The following is a 20742-nucleotide window of genomic DNA, read 5'->3' as shown; positions in this document are numbered from 1 at the left end:
ACAAGACACACAAGCTGAAACGTCAAGACTGGGCCAAGAAATATCTCAAGACTGATTTTATAAGGTTTTATGGACTGATGAAATGAGAGTGAGTCTTGATGGGCCAGATGGATGGGCCCGTGGCTGGATTGGTAAAGGGCAGAGAGCTCCAGTCCGACTCAGACGCCAGCTAGGTGGAGGTGGAGTACTGGTTTGGGCTGGTATCATCAAAGATGAGCTTGTGGGGCCTTTTCGGGTTGAGGATGGAGTCAAGCTCAACTCCCAGTCCTACTGCCAGTTCCTGGAAGACACCTTCTTCAAGCAGTGGTACAGGAAGAAGTCTGCATCCTTCAAGAAAAACATGATTTTCATGCAGGACAATGCTCCATCACACGCGTCCAAGTACTCCACAGCGTGGCTGGCAAGAAAGGGTATAAAAGAAGGAAATCTAATGACATGGCCTCCTTGTTCACCTGATCTGAACCCCATTGAGAACCTGTGGTCCATCATCAAATGTGAGATTTACAAGGAGGGAAAACAGTACACCTCTCTGAACAGTGTCTGGGAGGCTGTGGTTGCTGCTGCACGCAATGTTGATGGTGAACAGATCAAAACACTGACAGAATCCATGGATGGCAGGCTTTTGAGTGTCCTTGCAAAGAAAGGTGGCTATATTGGTCACTGATTTGTTTTTGTTTTGTTTTTGAATGTCAGAAATGTATATTTGTGAATGTTGAGATGTTATATTGGTTTCACTGGTAATAATAAATAATTGAAATGGGTATATATTTTTTTTTGTTAAGTTGCCTAATAATTATGCACAGTAATAGTCACCTGCACACACAGATATCCCCCTAACATAGCTAAAACTAAAAACAAACTAACAACTACTTCCAAAAATATTCAGCTTTGATATTAATGAGTTTTTTGGGTTCATTGAGAACATGGTTGTTGTTCAATAATAAAATTAATCCTCAAAAATACAACTTGCCTAATAATTCTGCACTCCCTGTATACCATGGGCTACTGTAATTTGTGGAGACAACGACCCTGTCGAAGGACTTCAAGTATGCCATGTTCACTGACACTGATAAGGAAGGACTGCAATTCTCATTTGTTCCTCGACCCTGATGAAGAATTGCTTGCGTAATAGTTTCAACAACACTGGTAAAGAAGGCAAAATGTGTGATCGTTCAGTAACCTTAGTGTAAAATAGAAGCCCTTGCTTTGATAGTTTCGGTGACTATGGCGAACAAGCGCTGTTTGTAAACCCTGATGTAAGACAGCACATGCGATATGTTAACAAACTCATGTGAAAGACAGCATGTGAGATTGGTTGATCAACCTTCATGAAGGGGACAGCAAAGGTGGTTCGCTCACCAACCCCAGTGAAGACTGACAACATGGGAGTAACACGTTCACCAACCCTTGTCAAGAAACCACAGATGGGAGGATCTGGTTCATCAACTATTGAGAAGAAAGACCTTAGAGGTGTGACAGATTCATTGACTCTCATGTGTGAGATAGATTCACCAGCTGTCATCTATGTGACAGATTTACTGAACCTTGTGTGTGATACTTTCATCACTCTTCATCTGTGAGAAAAACTCACCGAATCACAGGCATTTAATATATTTATGGTCTTCGTGAATAATGGCACATATTTTGTAATGTGCTGGCTTACCCTAGTGAAAAGCATCATCCTGAGTGTGTACACTTTAACTTGCAAAGGAGGGCAATGTATTTGTGAGAGGTTCATTGACCTTTGTGAAGGGCATCACTTACGTGATAGGCTCAATGACCTTAAAGAAAGACCGCACGTGGGGGATAGACTCACTGATCCCTGTGAACGACTGATGGCGGCTGTGGCACAGTCTTGTTCACCCATGTGAATGACGACGTGGAAGGCTCATTGACCCTTGTGAAGAACAGTGCATTGATGACAAACTCACTGACCTTGTAAAGCACTGCACTTGCGTGACAAGCTCATTGGCCTTGTAAAGGACAGCACTTTTCCAACAAGCTTACTGACCTTGTGAAGGACAGCACTGGTGTGAACGTCTCTCTGACCCTTGTAAAGGGCAGCACTTGTGTGACAGTCTCGCTGACCCTTGTCAAGGACAGTGTGTGACAGTCTCATTGACTAATGTGAAGGATCACATGTGGTAGGCTTGCTAACCCTTGGGAAGGACAACACGTGTGACATACTCCCTGACCTTGAAGGACACAACTTGTGTGACTGGCTCTCTGACATTTGTAAAGGACAACATTTATGACAGTCAACATCCATGAGTGTCGTCAGCTCACTGGCCACAGGAGGTAGAAATAATTGCTATGACCTACCTTCAGCTCGTCAAAACTGAGGGTGAAGTGGAGGATTTCCGCAAACTGCTTGGCTAAAGCCTGCTCCCTCTCCAGATGTTGCGTAGGGGCATAGGGGGGGCTTGTCAAGGCTTCCAACAAGCTCCGCAGAGCATTCTCTGCCGAAGGAAGAAAACAGGCATAAAACACACTGTGCCGATATGGGAACCTGGCACATTGACAACATCTTTTAATAGCAAAAGTTACTTTAGTTACTAGTACTGCAACTCAGAATTATAGATAATCTAGCTGAAGGACCTTTAAAGTGGGGTTTAGCTCGACTGCCTTGCGGGTAGCAAATTATGTCAATGTTGGTAAAAGGCTCCAGCAAGAAGAATATTTGTATATTTTACATATTGGTTAAGCCACTTCATCATTTGAGATGTCCAATCAAACAATTCTTTACTCGCTGAGGGAGCATGAAAACGTTTAATCATGCTGACCACCCCTGTGGTGTGATATCTTGAAGGGGCTTGGCTACTGGATTTCCTATTGGGAAACCAGTGGCTGGACACCCATCTTGAAAAATCAAGGAGCTGCAGCGCCCATGTTCTAAAGGGAAATGACATGCTAAGTGCTGTAACAGTGTGTCAGGAAGATCCCCATGTTCAAAAGGGTCATTCAGAACTAATGCACTACCCTTTGCATATGTGTGCACATCTAGTGACGGCCAGGAGGCGGGCATCGTTTTTGGCCAAGCAGCTAGAACTGCCATCTTATACCAGCTACAGCTATTTTTAGGTATGAATAACTATCACACTAATTTATTTTTTTCTTAGTACTATGGAGTCCAAGTAGATTATATCACTCGCTGATATATCCTAAAGTTAGAACTCTGAAGAAGCACTTGATGTAGTTACTAAGTAAGAATCCATCGAAAACTAGCATTTCCCGTTGAAGCCATTCTTAGTTATGAAATATGCCTGATGGAAGGTGTTATGTGAATGCCTGTGAACTAGTGAATAATAACATGTCTGGGAAAGGTCAGAGCTTGGTCCTTGCACTTAAAAGTAGGAGTGATACATTTAAATGAGTATTTCAAGCAGGCTCTACCCAGAGCTCAAGACAAACAAATACTTGCTAACCCCATCCCAAACTCACTTTTCAAGCTTGTCTTTGCAGAAGATCCTCCTTACAAACAGCCACACATAGGGGTTTTCCACCACTCCCCCAAACCCAAGTGAGAAGAACACAACCTTAAAATCTGACTGCCAAGCTATCACACAGCAATAGGGCTAAAACGTGGTCACCAGATGACCGCATGTAATCGGACACAGTATTGCCAAGCATATCAGGAAGAGTCTTTCTCCCAAAGGATGGTATCTTGATTTGCCCAATCTGCCAGCATCAGTGGGACAGAAAACATGTCTTGCTTTTTAGAGTGGAACAGAGGTAATTAACAGTGTCCAAAAGAGAATATAGGAAAATAATTTCATTTACCTGCTTGGGTTGTATGTCACTATTGTGAACAAAAACAACACATGAAAAAAATACGTCGTAAATATTGTTTATAAGAATATTGTCTTGTTGGGTGTAGATTTTCTAATAATACCTACAGTGCTATGATACTTTTCTAAACAATATTTAGAATATAATATTTCTTCAAGGTGATATTTTGTTTAGAATATCCTGGTACCATACCCTGCTTGTCTTGTCCCATGCTAGTATTCAAAGTAGTTCTTGAAGCCTGTTGGAAATTACCATATTTTGTATGGTATTCCCCAGATTTTTGCCTTGACTGTTTTTATTTGCCAGAGAACCATGTACACTTTACCCCTGATAATTAGTGGTAAAGTGCTTGTACTCCCCTGTTAAACATCATGAAATTGGTATACACCTGATTGGCACATTTAAGTTACCTAAAAGTCCCTTATGTATGGTACAAAGTGTACCCAGAGCCTGTAAGTTACATTTCACAAGTAGGATGCAGCACACATTGTGGCTCCCGCTACGGTGACACAACAAACGTAACCCCAGGCTCAACACTGTCACCTAACAGAGCAGTTTATCTGCCAATTCGACCTGACAAAATAAACCCTGCTGACGGACATAAAACCTTTCTTTTAAATAGAAATAAGTCACCTCTAAGTTAGGCCTTAGTGCTCATACAGGAAGAGTGTGTGGTATTTAAAAGTAGGACATGTAAAAGTTTAATGCTGGATGTGTCCTTACAGTGCCTTGTCCCTCAAAGCTATTTTCACTGTAGCAGGGTTGGCTGTTCCATAGTAAAGCACTGGGATGCAATATTAAATCCCAATACTGTATCTCAGGATTGGGACTAGCTAGAAAATTAACAAAGTAACTTTTTTATAGTTATTAAAAATCCAGTTCAATTTGAATGTCATATTGTTTTCTATATATTACCGAAAAGCACTTGTAGAAAGTTACGTTTGCCCTGCCGGAAGTCCCTGAAAGCTAAATCTGCGTTTTGCTTCTCAGCTTCTGCTAGCCAGTAATTGTCTTTTCAATAGACATGACTATGACAAAGGTGTGAACTTTCTCCCTGCATAGAGGCAAAAGGCCTTGGGTGCAGGGAGGTGCTTTTGTGCCCTCAACAGGATGGCTTGTTGCGGGGCCCAAGGACCTGAATAACTTCAAAGAGGCCTCCCCTGTTACAAGCAGATGTAACTAACACCCCTACCTGCACAGGAAGTTAGATTACTGGATCTCCCATCATCCACCTACACAGGAAGTGACACCACTGAATCTCCCATCCTACAACTGGACAGGAAGTGACATTACTGATTTTCCCTTCAAAACCATCTTTAAAAGATGAAGCCAAGCAAGAGGACTTAGGCCCTCATTATGATATTGGGGGTAAAAACTTCCTACCGCCGTGGCGATGGCTGCCAAAAGACAGTCACCGCGGCTACCAGCCAGACCACAGTTGGATTTCCGCTAGAAGGATGGTGGAAAACCAGCTGTGGCTATGAGAAATTATACGGCCTGGCGGTGTTCTGCTGGCGGACTCTGCTGCTGCCCGCAGCGCCCCATCCCGTCTCCTGCCAGAGGACCCTCTGAACACAGGTAAGTGGGTGCTCCAACAGGAGAGGGGTGCGGGGTGTTGTGTGTGTGGGGGTGTGTGTGAATGTTTGTGCGTGCGTGTATGCAGGTGTGTGTTCCGTGTCAAATGTGTGTGCATGTATGGATGTGTGAGTGCGTGTAAGTTGTGTTCTGTGAATGCGTGTATGTATGAAAGTGTATGCGGATGTGTGTGTGAATGGATGTATGCATGCGTGAATGAATTTGGGAATGGGTGTGTGTATGCATGTGTGAAGGGAGGGGCGTGAATGAAGGGAGCGTCTGGAGAGGAAGGGAGGAATCTGGCAGTACTTTCCACCGTATTACCGCCGACCACCAGGGTCATGAGGGCCTTAATGTCCTATCAGCACAGGAAGTGACATCACTGAATCCCCCATCATCCACCTAAAAAGGAAGAGATATCACTGAATTTCTCATCAAAGATGTGACATTACTGGTTTTCCTGCCAAAACTGTTGTTCAAAGGAGAAGCCAAGCAAGAGGACTTCATTTCCGATCACCACAGGACCCTGCACTCCTCCCCCCCATCCCAGGACCTACTTAATGGCAGCTGCAACACAGGTGCACAGTGGGTGCACCGCTGGTGCACCAAAGGCAAGCCTGTGTGCGCCCATTTGCCCCTGGGCCACGCCTAGCACCAGGAACATTGGTCCAACCACCGACCTGTGATACTCTGCAGCACTCCCTAGGTTGCTAGACTCCAGATGCCATTTCTCCCAACTGCTGCTGTGCTGCACCTCACACCACAGTAGGAGCCTTAACCTGCACCCACTGCTGGTTCTCCAGCAGCCACACACTCAAACCCACCACACAATTACTAACAATGCCCTCAATGCCTCATCCCAACACACATGCCACATAAGCACCAACAGTGCCTACACCTGCACCCTACATCACTTCACTGCAAACACGCACATAAGCACCCACTTGCATGCATTTGCATGAATTCATGCTTTTCAATACACTATCACTAAGCAAACACACAACCAAAATATAGGACCTGCTGAGTAGAAACGCACCTGACATCCTCTTTATCACAGAGACCTGGCTCGACTCCGGACATCACCATGGCAGTCCCAGTGGGCTACAAGATCGCTCGACAGGACCGCCTTCACAAGCCAGGAGAAAGACTTGCTATCAAATGCACAACATCCACAGAGAATGCCACTCCATTCATGGAACACCTGCAGTTCAAGCTGCAAATCTCAGAAAACTTCACCCTGAAGGGAGCCTCCAGACCATCCAGAACACTGCTGCAAGACTCTTAATCAACCTCCCATGCCTCAGCCACATTACACAACACCTCAGGAAGCTTCACTGGCTCTTCAGCCAATTCAGACTTCTCACGCACACATACAAAGACCTACACAAATCAGGAATAGCATTTCTTAACAGCTGCATACACTTTCACCAACTCATCAGACACCCACACTCTGCCTCGCTCTCACTCACACACATTCCATGCATCCTCTAAAGCACAACTGGAGGTCACTGATTTTGCAACATCGCACCCATGACATGAAACAAACTCCCTAAACACATCAGAGCCTCATCTTCACTGCTTGCGTTCTGCAAGAAGCTGAATACATGATACTTCATGTAAGAGCCTTGGGGACCACAAACCTACACACCTGCCCAAGCACCTGGATATCCTCTCAGATGATTAGTGTGCCATACAAATCAATATTAGATAATATAATACCCTTCTGTTGGCTCCTCAATCAGTCAAGCCCCAATCACAGTGGGCCTCTTGTGACATTACAGTGTCACAGCCTGATTGACTGGTCTGCTGAGTTTATGTATAATGTTTGGAGTGCACTCCAAAGGAGGGAAATATAAAGCCAGAATAATTTGTATGTACCCACTGTCTGGTTGTTGCAAGCTCAGCTTTGTTATATCAGATTTCTGTCTCCATGATTTTATTGTGGGTAAAAGGAATGCCTTAAACTGGATTTTAGTGTTAGATGTGAGAGGGCACCAGGAATACCATAGAACACTGCCCACACATATACAACCAACCAGCCCTCAGGGCTCAGGTTTAGTGTAGCTAAAGAATACTGCCAACTTGAAAATGCCAAAGGTGGGTAGGGCTAGCACTCTGAACCTTTACCTCATTGGTTAGGGTGTCCCTAGGGGTGATTCCCACCCACTAGCTCATGCCAGGCATAAATGTGGCACCTCCAGGCACTAACTTCTGAACACTCCTGGATGTGAGAAAGATCAGAATGGGACTGAGCCTGCTGTCTGCAACATGAGAAGAGCCCTAGAAGACAGGATCTGCTCTTTCTCTAGTACCCTGCACAAAGAAATGGACTCCAAGGATCATAAGGCTGTACTCCTGTTCAAGCTGCAGGGATACAACAAGGTACAAAAAGTCTTTCAGGCACCAGCTAGGCTGATAAGTGGCAACTAGACCTCGACTGGATTCTGTCTGCCACCCTGTGAGTCTCTAAGTACCTCCCCTGAGGTCCTGGGGGTTTAGAAGTTTTCTCCTGTGATTCATTGGACTTAAAAGACTAAAGGCAGAAGGTAAATCTGTGACCAGGAAGAACCTGGCAAGTGTATCCGACCCACACTCCTTAGCGGTCAGTGTTAAATTGCACCTAGGTCCTGTTCTACCTCAAACTTTGACTGTTATTGGCACCTTGTGATTCTAGGTGCTATTTGTACTTAAAACTCTAAACATTTAAACTGATGGTTCCACTTATTAGATTTTTGTCATTATAATTATTAAAGTTGACTCTATTTTTCAATTTGTTTTCAGATTTATTTATTGTTTTGCATTTCAACTTTATTATTGTTTTAGTACTACATAAAATACTTTACACATTGCCTTTAAGTTAAACTTGTCTGCCCTGTGCTATAGCTTCTAGGAGGTTGAGCTCATACTTATTTGGTGACTTTAGTGGTTCACCCTGACAAGGACTGTGGTTATTACTTGTGCTGGATGCTTACTCCCCTCAACTAGTAACTAAATTGCTTACGGACCCTTGAGCTCTTGGCACGCTGAACGTGGACCAGACTGTACATTGGCACGCTGAACCTGGACCAGATTGTTGTGCCAGTCCAGAGAAGGGTCAAATGCTGTGTGCCAGCCTAGGTGCTGATGCCAAACTAACTGAGAAACTAAGTCAAAGCTCAAAGACTCTATCTTTTGCTTAAACAGACAGCCAACTGTGACTTGTCGAGATAGTGTCCTGAATCCATGCCAAAGTAGGTGCCAGCTTCAATGCCACATGCCAGCCAAAAGGTCTCAAATGCCTTGGGTCTAGTATTGCATGATGTCCAGCACCTGTGTATGAAGAATACAACACTGCCACAATAAGGCAGTAATGTTGTCTTGCATTACATAGTTTTGCCTTCTTCCTTGGCACAGATGTTCCAGAGACCTTTCAGCCTCACACGCTTCCTCCATCCTTAACGCAAGTTTTAGCAACAGAGTGTGTATAAGAAAGCTGACCAGTATCATTCCCATGATCTCCAGGGTTTATACAAACACATGTCCACTTGTGGGCATTCAAATCTGTCAGCTCTTAAGGAGAAAGAATGTCTTTCTGGGGACCAGAAAGCATCTCTTACTCACCTCACCGCTTGTTCCAGTCTTTTGTATGGCAAAGTATCTCCTGGCTATTCACCTGTGTGAAAATCCTGGCTCACTTAGGAGACACCCTAGTTGACAGCCTTTGTAAAGACTCTTTGTAAGCTATCTTTCTCCCAACCCTTAAAAGGTTTTATAAATGGTTAAGTGTTTTTAATCCCAAGGAATCTATTTATTGTGGTTGTTGTGGGCATAGTTGAGGATTTTTGTATGTATGCAGGTAATCTCAAAACATCCCAGTTGGCCCCCAGTAGGCCATCTTCTCTGAACCAAAGAGACTGTCCAGGCTACATCTGTTGCATAATGTATGGTGCGCTTTACCGAACTCCACAAACAGCAAACCACAGTCCAGCAAACCGCATCAAAGTCTCTAAGGTGTGTACTATGAAGGACATGTTTACCACATTAATAACTGCAATGACAGGAGTATATTAGGACTTAAAAATGTGAACCTCTGAAACAGTTGTCATATAGCAGTTGAACTGTAACTACAAGTGCACTGTGAGAACAGAAAGGGACAAAGCTTAATGTGTGAAAAAAGTAAGAGAAGGGGCCCAAAGATTCTCTTAAAAGCCCCCCCGTGCTGCTAAATACTGAGGTTGAAGAACACCAATGCTGTCTAGTCATAATTCCAACTCATGCCTCTTTCAGCCACCATCATATACCGTCTGACCCTTTATCTCACTCCTGTGGGTTCTTTTTCATCCCTACTTGCTCCCTTAATCACCGTTTCCCTACCTCTCACTTCCTCCTTCCGTCTCTCTTTTTTTAAACCTTTTTCTCTCTTGTTCTGGGTCAAAGTCTGATGACAAAATAAGTGCATATCTCTGAAAATCGGTGCCGGTTGGCATCTCCTGGAACCATCATCTCAAATTAGGCAGTGGAATGAGAGGAAACAATTGTAAGGTTGATGTAGACACCTGAACGACGTTGATGTGTTGGAGGAGCCAGGACTTGATCTCACTCACATCAGTTCATATCTTGGCCACCAGATGACAACATTCTGTGACACCAGCATGGATTAGATTGTTTATTTATTGAGGAGTTAAAGACCTCTCCTTGTCTTATGGTTAACTCGGAGAACTAAATAGGATCAGAAAGGTGGAATGGTGTGGAGGGGTGTCTACCCAGCTTATATACTCCACGTAGGTCTATAGTCCACATGAACTGATTCTCACAGAGCCCGTCATTTCACACATGTAAGGCCAGAATTCTGATATCCTTAGGAATGTCTGTGTGCTAGTTAAACTCCAAGGTACACATCGCTGAATTATTTTTATATGCACAATTAGCTGTTGTACATATTTTGTTGCTTACTTTGCTTATGAAAATAATATTGCTCCTCCTTTCTCAGCACCTCTTTCTTGCTGCTTTAAACATAGCCATTCTGATGGATACTTTCAACCGCATGCTTCTCACCTTTAGTTTATCTGCAGGTAGCAGACTGGATCCTAAGAACTTCAACAGTAGCCCTCTTGCATGACCACTGCAGAAATGACAGAGCCAAGCTGTATGTATGCGCTGAGGTCAGTTCCTTTCTTTCCATGTTTTCCAATGTGAATGTCGAGTTTTGCTGCCAGTTTTTGTTGATTTCCAGAAATAATGGGCAGTGTGTCTTGGAATGATATCCCCTCTAAAAAAAGACAGGCTTCAGCCGTGCTGAGGCTGCAGGTAGTTGATGATGTTCATTGACCTGCATGATTTTTGTCTTTGCTGCCTTTGCTCAAGCCATGACTCGAAGTTGAGCGACAAGTGTTTCTCATGCACGAGAAGATGATCCACAGGGGTGAGGCCAAGCCATTGAAAAACACTAGAAAAAGTCATAGTCGAAGTCCAGGTTCCGCTCCTCCTCCAAGTCACGGACCCGGTCTCTGTCCTGTGGCTGCTCCAGTGAATAATCCATGCACCTGAAGGTGATCCACAACCGGAAGGGTAAGCCATTGGCAAACACAATAAGAAGTCCTGGTCGAAGCACAAGTCTCGCTCTGGCTCCATGTCATGGGCCCAGCCTCTGTCCCATGGCTGCTCCTGCGAATAATCCACTTTCTGTTTGGGTAAGTCCAAGTCAAAGTCCAATTACAAAAAGACAAAGCGGGAATCAACCCCTCCTGTCACGCCAGCTAGAAGGATAAGGTGCAAGATTTGCAAGATGAACATCACACCCCTTCAAAGTCCTCGGTTCCAGAATTGGCTCTGCACTGGTCCCAGCGTACCCCAAATTTCCTGGGCTATTGTTGACTCCCGGTAGGAGATAAAGGCCTTCATGAAGGTCATATGGAGCTTTTTGATACAATTCTACCTCCAGCTGGTGTGTCTCTGGGCCACATGGACCCACAGAGGTTCTCCCCCAATGTCATCTGTCCCCATGAGAACCATTACCTGACCCCTATTGACTCCTGTACAATCTTCTACACTGGCTTCAAGATCCTTGCAGATTCTAGCCCCACTGGCGCTGATAAAGACCCAGTGTTGACACCCATGTTGGACCCCAAATCTAAGTTCACCCGAGGTCAACCAGAGTTGTGCTACGAGATCATTAAAGTGCAACTGTGTTTTTAATGCCTAAACTCTAACCCACATCTCTGCCACTCCAGAGGAGGCTCCACTCTCTTTTTGGCTCAAATTCTAACCATATACAAGAAATATAAAGGGCCCCTCAGGACACCAATGTTGAGGAGGAAGAGAATAGGCAACTCGCTATACTGATGATGATGATGCACTATACTGAGACTTAGAAAATGCCAGTGGGCTTAACACCTCCCCTGAAACGGAGCTTAACTACCCACATGGGCCACTTATGGAGAAGATTACCTTGTTTGCAGTGATGGTCCAGAGGGCTGCTGAGGTGCTAGAGCTGGAGTTGCCAATGATCTGGAATTCCTAACCAATCACCCTACATCTAAGAGCATTATTGTTTAGGCTTCCACTAGCAAGATCAATCCCAATTCGTTCCCAAACAATTCTCAGGATATGGAATCAAAAATGAATGACATATTTGGTTAATGTTGGAAATGGCCTTTTTTGCAGTGTCATCCCCAGTCTTTTTGCCTCCTTCCTCCTATTTTTTCTGACCTGTTTTTGTTGGCTTTAGGACTCTGGGCACTTTACCACTGCTAAGCAGTGCTAAAGTGCATATGCTTTCTGTGTAAAGTGTACTGTTGATTGGTTTATCTATGATTGGCATATTTGATTTACTGGTAAGTCCCTAGTAAAGTGCACTAGAGGTGCCCAGGGCCTGTGCTGCTGAAGAGGAGAAACCACAGCGACGCCACCAATGATACCGCTGGACTGCACCGTGACCTGCCAACGCCGCATGGAGTCGCATTGCCCCGCTTCGCACCGCAACCCTGGTCTCGTCATCGGACAACTTCACCGAGCTGTTGCTCGCACCGTGACCTGTAGGCCCCACACTCCGGCATCGCCTGCTCACACCGCAGCCTGGGCATCCCCGATGACAACGCTCCTGCTGACACCGTCGCCGCTGCCTGCACGGTGGCCTGTGGACACCGCTCATAAGGTACACGAAGCACCGTCCCATCCCACACCACAACCCCGGTCCACCGGCACCAGCATCATCGACTCCTGGGTCGTCACCAGGCATCCTGCCTGCACCGTGGCCTGTGGACACTGCTCGTGGGGGTCACGAAGCACCGTCCTGTCCCGCACCGCTGGCCTGGGCCTACCGACGACAGCGCTTCAGCAACGACGCCGCTGCTGCCTGCACCGTGACCTGTGGACACTGCACGTCGCACTGCCCCGCTTCACATTGCAGCCCTGGTCTCACAGACGCCGCTGGACGCCGTCACCGAGCCGCTGCCTGCACCGTGACCTGTGGGCACCGCACGTCGCATCATCCCGCTTCGCACCGCAGCCCCGACGCCATCCACGCCGGCGCACCTGACTTCATCAGCCTGGAGTTCGATCCACAACGTGTGTGAACTTCAAGGGCCCGACGACTCCCGCACCGACTCCGGAACAGACACTGCGACGCCGCTCTCCGAACCTCACCGCGAAGATCATGACGCCCTGTAAATCCAAGGTACTGTTTGCGGGTCTTCCCGACACCGTAGCTGGCTCGCGACGCTGCGGCCGGCGTGAACTGTTGGTTTTGTTGCTCATGACGCCGTGATAGCCCCAGGTGGAGCTGTTGACTTCAAGGAACTGTATTTTTGAGTAAATCTTGTAGAATTCATATTTTTGTTACTGTATGTTGGTTTTTTATCGTATTTGGTCTTGTTTTAAATAGATAAATATTGGCTATTTTTCTAAAACTGGTGTGGTGTCCTTTTGTAGTGTTTTCACTGTGATACTGTGTGTTATGTGCAGACGCTTTACACATTGCTTCTGAGATAAGCCTGACTGCTCGTGCCAAGCTACCAAGGGAGTGAGCAGGGGTTATCTGAGCGGGTATCTCCCTTATCCTGACTAGAGTGAGGGTCCCTACTTGGACAGGGTGCAAACCGACTGCCAACTAGAGACCCCATTTCTAACAGTTAAACAATGTTTTCTTTTGGAAGCTTGGCCCCATACATGTGATATCTTTTTGGGCAGGTACATTGATGATCTGCATGTAATAGCCAGCAAGCTGTTGCTGGCAGTTGCATAGGACCTGACAGCTTCTCTGGCGATATATGATAGGTGGGTTGCAATGAAGTTTGTAATACTTGCAGGCCTGGATACTACTGGTTAAACTGGCAGGACTATTGGCACCAGTACCCTGCTATGAAAGCATGAATGGATGGGGTTGACAGGGTTTTCTGGCTATGAGCAAGCATCCTTAATTGATATGCCCTTCGATGGGTCCAGACTCTTCAGGGAGAAAGCGGACTCAGTGATATTAAGATCTAAAGACAGTGAAACCACTGCATGTTGTTTGGGTTTATTGGCACCAGCAAGGCAATTTCCTCTTCTGTTCAGAAAATTCAGGTGCTTTTCCAGGGGGCTAGCCTATAAGTAGCACCAGCGGCCCCCCGGCAATGGCTACCAAACTACTATCAGCGGCTCATGCAAGCCAGTGGGAGGCATTATTCAACATTTCCTACCCAGCTGGGAATCTATCACGCCAGACAGATACGTCTTACAGATCACTCAATGGGGCTAAAACCTACCCGTCTTTTCCTCACTGCCCCACCTTGCTTCTACACCAGAATGACCTTTGGAGGAGCACTGAAAAATCCTGATGCATAAAGTAAATCTTTTACTCCCTAAGAGGGCCAACGAATGGGTACTGGACTTGGGCAACAGCGAAGAATGCTATTCATGCCTCGGGTGAGGGAGAAGGCTGCAGTCCATCTTTGGAGGGTGGGAGTATATGAATTCCCATACCTGACTACATGACTGGCTTCTAAAGGCAAGCTCGACACTTTCAGTCATTGACCACCTCTGATAACAGTCAAACTCTTGACAGTTAGGTTTCACCTTCTATTGGCTGAAGTCCTACCTGAGTTTCAGAAAGAGCTTTTTATTCATCAGAGCAGTTCTGGACACAGTGGTGTTCAAGGCCTTTCCTCTTCTACATCAAGTCTGGGACATTCAGGGTTAGATCCCTATGTTTTGGGATCAGCCCTGGATCTTGGTGAGGATATCTCTCAGGCTTCTTGGCCTCTAGGCCCTATGCATTCTCATCTGCAATGCACATGCAAGCCCTGTAATGGAAACTCGGTCTCTTCGGGCTCAGCATCTGGGCTGCCTCTCTGACTCTTTTCAGGGCTTATGGAAAATGCTCAGGATCTGCAGTGGTGGCTTTCATATGCTAATCCATCCCAAAACAGAACACTCTTCCTTGCCCACCCATAGCGCACAGTTGTGACAGTCGTGTCACTGCTGGCTTAGTGGGCTTAGGGGAGGAGGGCAAGCCTCTGGCCTCTAGCAGAGCGCCTGCTCCAACCTGCCAGAGCTTTGGACAATCCATTTGGCCCTCGGAGACTTCTTGCTGTCCATAAAAGGGATGCCGGTGCAGGTACTCATGGACAGCTCTACCATCATGTGGTACTGCAACAAGAAGGGTGGAGTGGGATTCTCATCCCTGTGGCAAGAGACTCTGAGGCTCTAGAGGAAGCTGGAAGGACAGAACATCTTTCTGGTCACCAACCACCTGGCAGGGTCCCTGCATGCCAGAAAGAGACCAATTACACAGGAATCATCTGGCAGATAACAAGTGGAATCTTCATTCCACGCTAGCGCAGGGTGTACTTGAACACCTGGGGGGATGCCTGCCTAGATCTATTTGTCGCTATTGGGAATGCAATTTTGCAAGTTGAAGGTTTCATCAAGGCACTTGTTAGGAGAAGCATTCTAGCTGGAATGAGGAACTCCTGTATGGCTTCCTATTAATATCTCTCCTGCCTCAGGTTCTATAGAAGATCAGAACCGTCCAGGTCTTAGCCAACTTGATTACCCTGGACTGTGCCCAGGAGCATGTGGCACCCAGAGTTTTTGAGCATGAACATTTGCCCTCCAATCAGGCATCTGTTTCAGGTGGACCTCCTGTTTTATCAGCAGGGCAGGGTCCTGCATCCGAATGTCCACAACTTACACCGCCATGCATGGATATTGAACATCAGCAGGTAAATGTATTTGACTTGCCGACTGAGGTGGTGGATGTTATCCTTGCTGCGAGACACTCTTCTGCAAAGTCCATCTATGCTGGGTTCGGGAAAAATTCATTACTTGATGTGATGCCTGAGTCACCAAACCCTTACAAGCTAAATTTTCTGATGTTCTTTGTTTAGTCTATCCTTAGCCATGCAGGGACTTACACTGAGCACAATAAAAGGTTTATTGCCAGCCCTTTTGGCCTCTCTGTGTTTAATGGGACCAGACGTCCTTGTTTAAGTCCCCGGTTCTGATGTGTTTCATTAAAGGTTTGACACGTTTCCCCCTAAATCATTTGCGATGCCCGTTGAGAGCTTAACCTGATCTTGACATTCATTATGCACATGCTCTTCAAGCCTAAGCATCGCTGTTCCTTAAGACTCTTGATGCTGAAAACAGTTATCACCTTGACTTCAGCACACCATGTGAGTGAGCTGTTGATGCTGTTGGTACAAACGTCCTACACCACCATCTCTCCAGACAAGTTGGTGTGCAAGACCAGGCTGACTTTCCTCCCTAGGGTTGTGAAACCCTACCACGTTGATGAATCGATGACCTTGCTTACAATCTTCGCTTCACCTCATCCTGCGAAAGACAGGAGGCTTTGTCATCTTGATCCAAATATGGCATTGAGCTTTTACATGGACCCTGCAAAAGATCATCAGCCGATCAACTCTGTGTCAGCTTCAAAGGTGCAAAGAAGGGAAGGCCAGTTTAAAAGAGGACCCTGTCAATGTAGGTAGTCCTCTGTACTGAGATGTGCTACACACTTGCCAAAAAACATTCCACCAATGACCTGAGAGCCCATTCCACATTGGCCAACGCTGCTACACTGGCATTGGCACGAGGAGTGTCTGTTCATGATATCTGTCACGCTGCTACATGGGTGCCAGTACATACGTTCACAAAGCACTACTGCCTTGACAGTCCATCTGTCAACAAGGTCACTTCGATCGCACAGTCCCGCTGGACTTTTTGGTCTGAGTCCACTTGCTGGGCCCTCCATCTTTTGGGGGGTGGAGGGTACCGCTTTGGTATCTATTCAAAAAGTGAGGAATCTCCAGTTATAACTATCCATCATAAGAACAAGTTGCTTACCTTTACTAATGCTGTTTCTGGTGGATATTCTATTTAACTGCAGGTTCATCACTCCCATCTCACTATTCTGAGGAGTGGTCTCTTTAACCCCTAAAAAGATCCCACTTTAGACATCAGCACACTGTCAAAAATAATTGTTTTAGCGTCTGTGTCTGAGGGTGTGAAAACAGACAAGAAACTGTCAGCACAGCGTTGACTTATATATGTAGTTCTATTCCGTCACTTCTGGGGCAATACGGAGCTAATGCGGAGCCACACAATGCCCCCTGCTGGTGTGCAGGAGCACAACTGTTGAAGTTCTCTGGACCAAGTCTGGCACTAGGGTTGAGTGTAATCCATAGTTTGCTGCCGCGTAATTACATGAAATGACAGATAAATCACACTATATTACACAGAATTATGCAAGGAGTGCAACCTAGCGTTTAACGCTATTTCCTTAGTAAAAATGTACTTTCAAGTCCAAAATGGACTAGAGGATGCATTTTTGCAATATGAAAATAACGCTAAATGTAACAGAACACGAACAGAGGCACCCATTGGCGCACTGTTACTGTCCTCTTCCAGTAGGCATTTTAACCCCAAATTACTCTCTGATTTACACCAGCAGACACAAACGTGTAATTTTGCAGCGCAAGTGTAACGCAAAAATACAGAAATTATACTGATTATTCTGGCATAACTAAAATTTCACCCAGGACTATCTGCCACCTGTGGATATTCTAAAGGTGAGGAATCTGAAGTTAAATAGAGTATCTACCAGAAAGAGTGGTACTGAAGGTAAGTAACTTATTCCCTTTACGCTCACCCCCAAGCCCAGTGTCCAAGAGAAAGGCATTAGTCCCTTTTTGTTACAAACACGTACATTCCTTGTTTTGCAGTCTGGTGTTGCTGTAGATCTAGTGATCACTTTTAGGAAGGTGGTGCTGCACCTGGCCACTGATTTCAGAAATTATAGATCGCAAATACTGATTACTAAGAAATGTCTTTTGTAGACAAAAAGAGAATTATTTGGATTGCGACGTGAAACATATGACGTTAACTTAAGACAAATGCTGTGTCACAATAAAAAAAAAAATATATGTAACCGATGGTACCCTTTTATCTAGCTTTTCCATTATAATTGTCTACTGTAATCGGTATCAAGTAACTCCCATTAATAATGTAATTTAATTTGAAAGTCGTGTAAACACACAGCCACCCACCGCCATATTCTGATTCATGTTCTTTTCTGTCGTCATCCCTTAATTGTCGTACTTCTTTCCTGCTCAACTTGTCTCTAGTCTCACCACTGGGTCACTGCTAAATTCCATCCTCTTTGCTCTCATCTAACTCTTGACCCCAGCCTTTGCCAATCTCAGCACTCCCTTATACACTGTGACCTGATCTCGCGCTTCTCTAGCTTTCCGTTTCCTCCCTCAGATAACTTGCTTTTCACTTACGCACACTCGCATTGACTGCTGTTACCGCACTTATCGTAATTGCGAGCAGGTCAAATTTGCAGACATTTGACAGGGGAAATGCCCATTAATTTTCCTGAACATGCAGATTTTGGCGCCGTAAGCACCAGAATATGCATGTTATTTCCCAAAAACTTCTGATTGGGTGGTATGTACTGCACATGATAAATTCCGACTTGGCAGAGTTGCATTTTATCAGGTGCAATAAATGTCACTCGAATTACAGAGTCACTAGTAATGAGGGCCATAGGGAGTGCTTTGCCGAAAAAGGTAGTAAATCTGCACCCATAGAAGTAGTGCTTGTGTAAGTGAAAATTGATATGTAACACTTACAACATGGTGTTTATGACGATGGACATTGGAAGGCAAACCTTTATAACGCAGATAAGTAAACCAAGGGCCTTTTTTAAGTGTTTTACTATGCAGACCTTTACAGCGCATGTATTTTTTTTTGTATGACACAATTTTTATGTCACTTAAAAAAGAAGGTGTTGAGGGATGAGGTATTAGGGGTCAAACACGGGTAGAGGTAAAGCTTTTTAGGGTTCCTGGGTGGGTAGTGGTAAACGGAGGTAAGGGTTTATCTGTTCGGGTGTGGGGGCAGGTAAAGGGCAGGAAGGAGTTTTGAAGGGTTTTCGATTGGGTAGAGGTAAGAGGGGGGTGAGGGTTTTTGGGGCTCATGGGTGGGTAGAGGTAAAGGGAGGTAAGTTTTTTTTTCGGTTTTAGGGATCTGTAGAAGTGAAGGAAGGTAAGGGTTTTTAAGGATTGAAGAAACATATATACATATATATACGAGCGTGTGTGTGTGTGTGTGTGCGCTCATCTAAATATGTGAGGTCTTTCAGAGGTTTCCAACCTCTCATAACAGGTGCTGTACCTTCGGTCATTTCACCCCTGCCACCCACCACTTTGTTAATCGGGAAATCTGATTTACACTCTCACCCCTGGGCCTCAATGCAATATCTGAGCTGTGCCCCTACTTTTTTCCTTTAACTTGTGACCCGGATGTGTTTTCTGCTTACCTAATCGAAGAGAGAATTCATAGAAGCGCTTCAGCTTTGCCACTAGAGGGCAAACCGCATTCCAGGCCTTCTCTTGCAGCTGGAGGTCTCCTGGATTCTGAATTGCCTGGAAGGGATCAGCACAAGTCAGGGGTGTCAGACTGGAGGATAATGTCATTAATTCACAGTATTTTATATCATTTTTTTGTAGTTTTATATAGAGGGAACTCATCCCCAAGATACTGAAGGGCTTTGAATGAGCACCACTTACATTACAAAATGTCAGATTTTTTTTTGTTAGGCACGGGGAGAGTAAGTGATTTGCCTAAAATCATAAGATGTTGAGCCGACGCCGAGGCTCAAACCTGGTTCCCCAATTTCAAAGTCAGCAACTCTGGCCATACATACACATACATTAGTGGATTCGGATTCATTCTTACCAGACTTTCACTGTGTTGGTTCTAGGTTTGGTACCCTTACCTCTCTAATCTCTTGTCCGGCTCCTGTGTAGGACTGAAGTTCAGCTAGAATGGTCTGTGCTTCTTCCAGAACCGCGTTGACCTGGTTCCACACGGCCGTCTCGGCTTCTGTGGGCTGAGCATCTGCGTGGATCCAGACAGAGTCACCATTATGGGTGTGCCTCATTGCACAATAAAGGATGTGATGTGTGCATAGCAGGAGGCCTACCTGTAGTGACTTTGGGGGATGTAATCCAAAATTCCCTTTTCGGTCACTGGTCAATAAGGATCAAAAGGGATAGTGCTTCTGGAGTGGTAGAGAGTTTGCTTCATATGGTCATAGGCCCTGCTCCTATCATATCAAATTATAGGGGCAAGTCCTTCTGGAAATCTCCTTACTTCCATTTAGATTTGTTCTCTTTCTGTTTTCCACTATTGTTAAATTTACAGATACAAGACCTGTAGCAGAGGAGTTTCAGGCAATGACCCAGAAACCTTTCTTAGGTTTTCAGGGCCTATGGCAACTATTTCAAGGTCTCACTCAAGCGAGCAGATGGAATGGCCAAATAAGGCAGCTTGTGCCTTCTTAAGCAAAGCATGGGACTCAGGCCACTGTGTGTCCCACCTTCAGAATTATTGAACACTTGCTGATGCAAGACATTTCCTGTCGTTGTTGAGTAGAACTGTTAATTAATCAATTTTGAAATGCCTAGATACCGCTTCCTCAAATACAAAAAGTTTGCCAACAAAGAAAGGACCTGTGCAGGCGTTGAAGCTCCTGCAGTGTCCAAGTATCATTGGATTTCATCCTTTGGTTAGGTTAGAATATGTTACATTAGGTTAGATAAAGTTATGTTAGAGAAGCTAAGTTAAGATAGGTTAATGATTTGTATAGCATTTACACCACTCTTTGGCAGCCTCCAAATGCTGTTGGTGTTGGGAGGGTTAGAAGAGAGGCTCTAAGAGAGCAGAGAGTAGGGAACGACATACAGGGAATGAAGACCAAGCTTTGTGGATAAAACTGTGTTGCTAAAGCAAACGAATCTCAATAGACATAGCTACAGTGGATTGCTGATACCTGACCTTTGGCATCTAGCATTTTTAGTTCCATATACAATGTGACTGCTCCCTAAAAAAATAATGAGTCCTACCTTG

The 20742-nt window shown here is 45.2% G+C and overlaps 1 protein-coding gene across 7 annotated transcripts in view; it reads right to left on the bottom strand.

The window, feature by feature from the left end:
• Window positions 1-20742, bottom strand: part of LOC138284541 (CYFIP-related Rac1 interactor A-like) — a 121417-nt gene that overhangs the window by 57479 nt on the left and 43196 nt on the right. For all 7 annotated transcript variants that reach the window (XM_069223422.1, XM_069223428.1, XM_069223423.1 and 4 more), the window contains 3 exons: window positions 19610-19731; window positions 19151-19256; window positions 2323-2459 (listed from right to left, as the gene is read on the bottom strand). In XM_069223422.1, coding sequence (XP_069079523.1) covers window positions 2323-2459; window positions 19151-19256; window positions 19610-19731 — 365 coding nt within the window. The remainder of the gene's footprint in view (window positions 1-2322; window positions 2460-19150; window positions 19257-19609; window positions 19732-20742) is intronic.

This window comes from Pleurodeles waltl, chromosome 3_1 (genome assembly GCF_031143425.1).
Source record: "Pleurodeles waltl isolate 20211129_DDA chromosome 3_1, aPleWal1.hap1.20221129, whole genome shotgun sequence".
NCBI lineage: Eukaryota > Metazoa > Chordata > Amphibia > Caudata > Salamandridae > Pleurodeles > Pleurodeles waltl.
The sequence above is the reverse complement of the archived record's forward strand: the minus strand, read 5'-3'. Positions and strand labels throughout refer to the sequence as shown.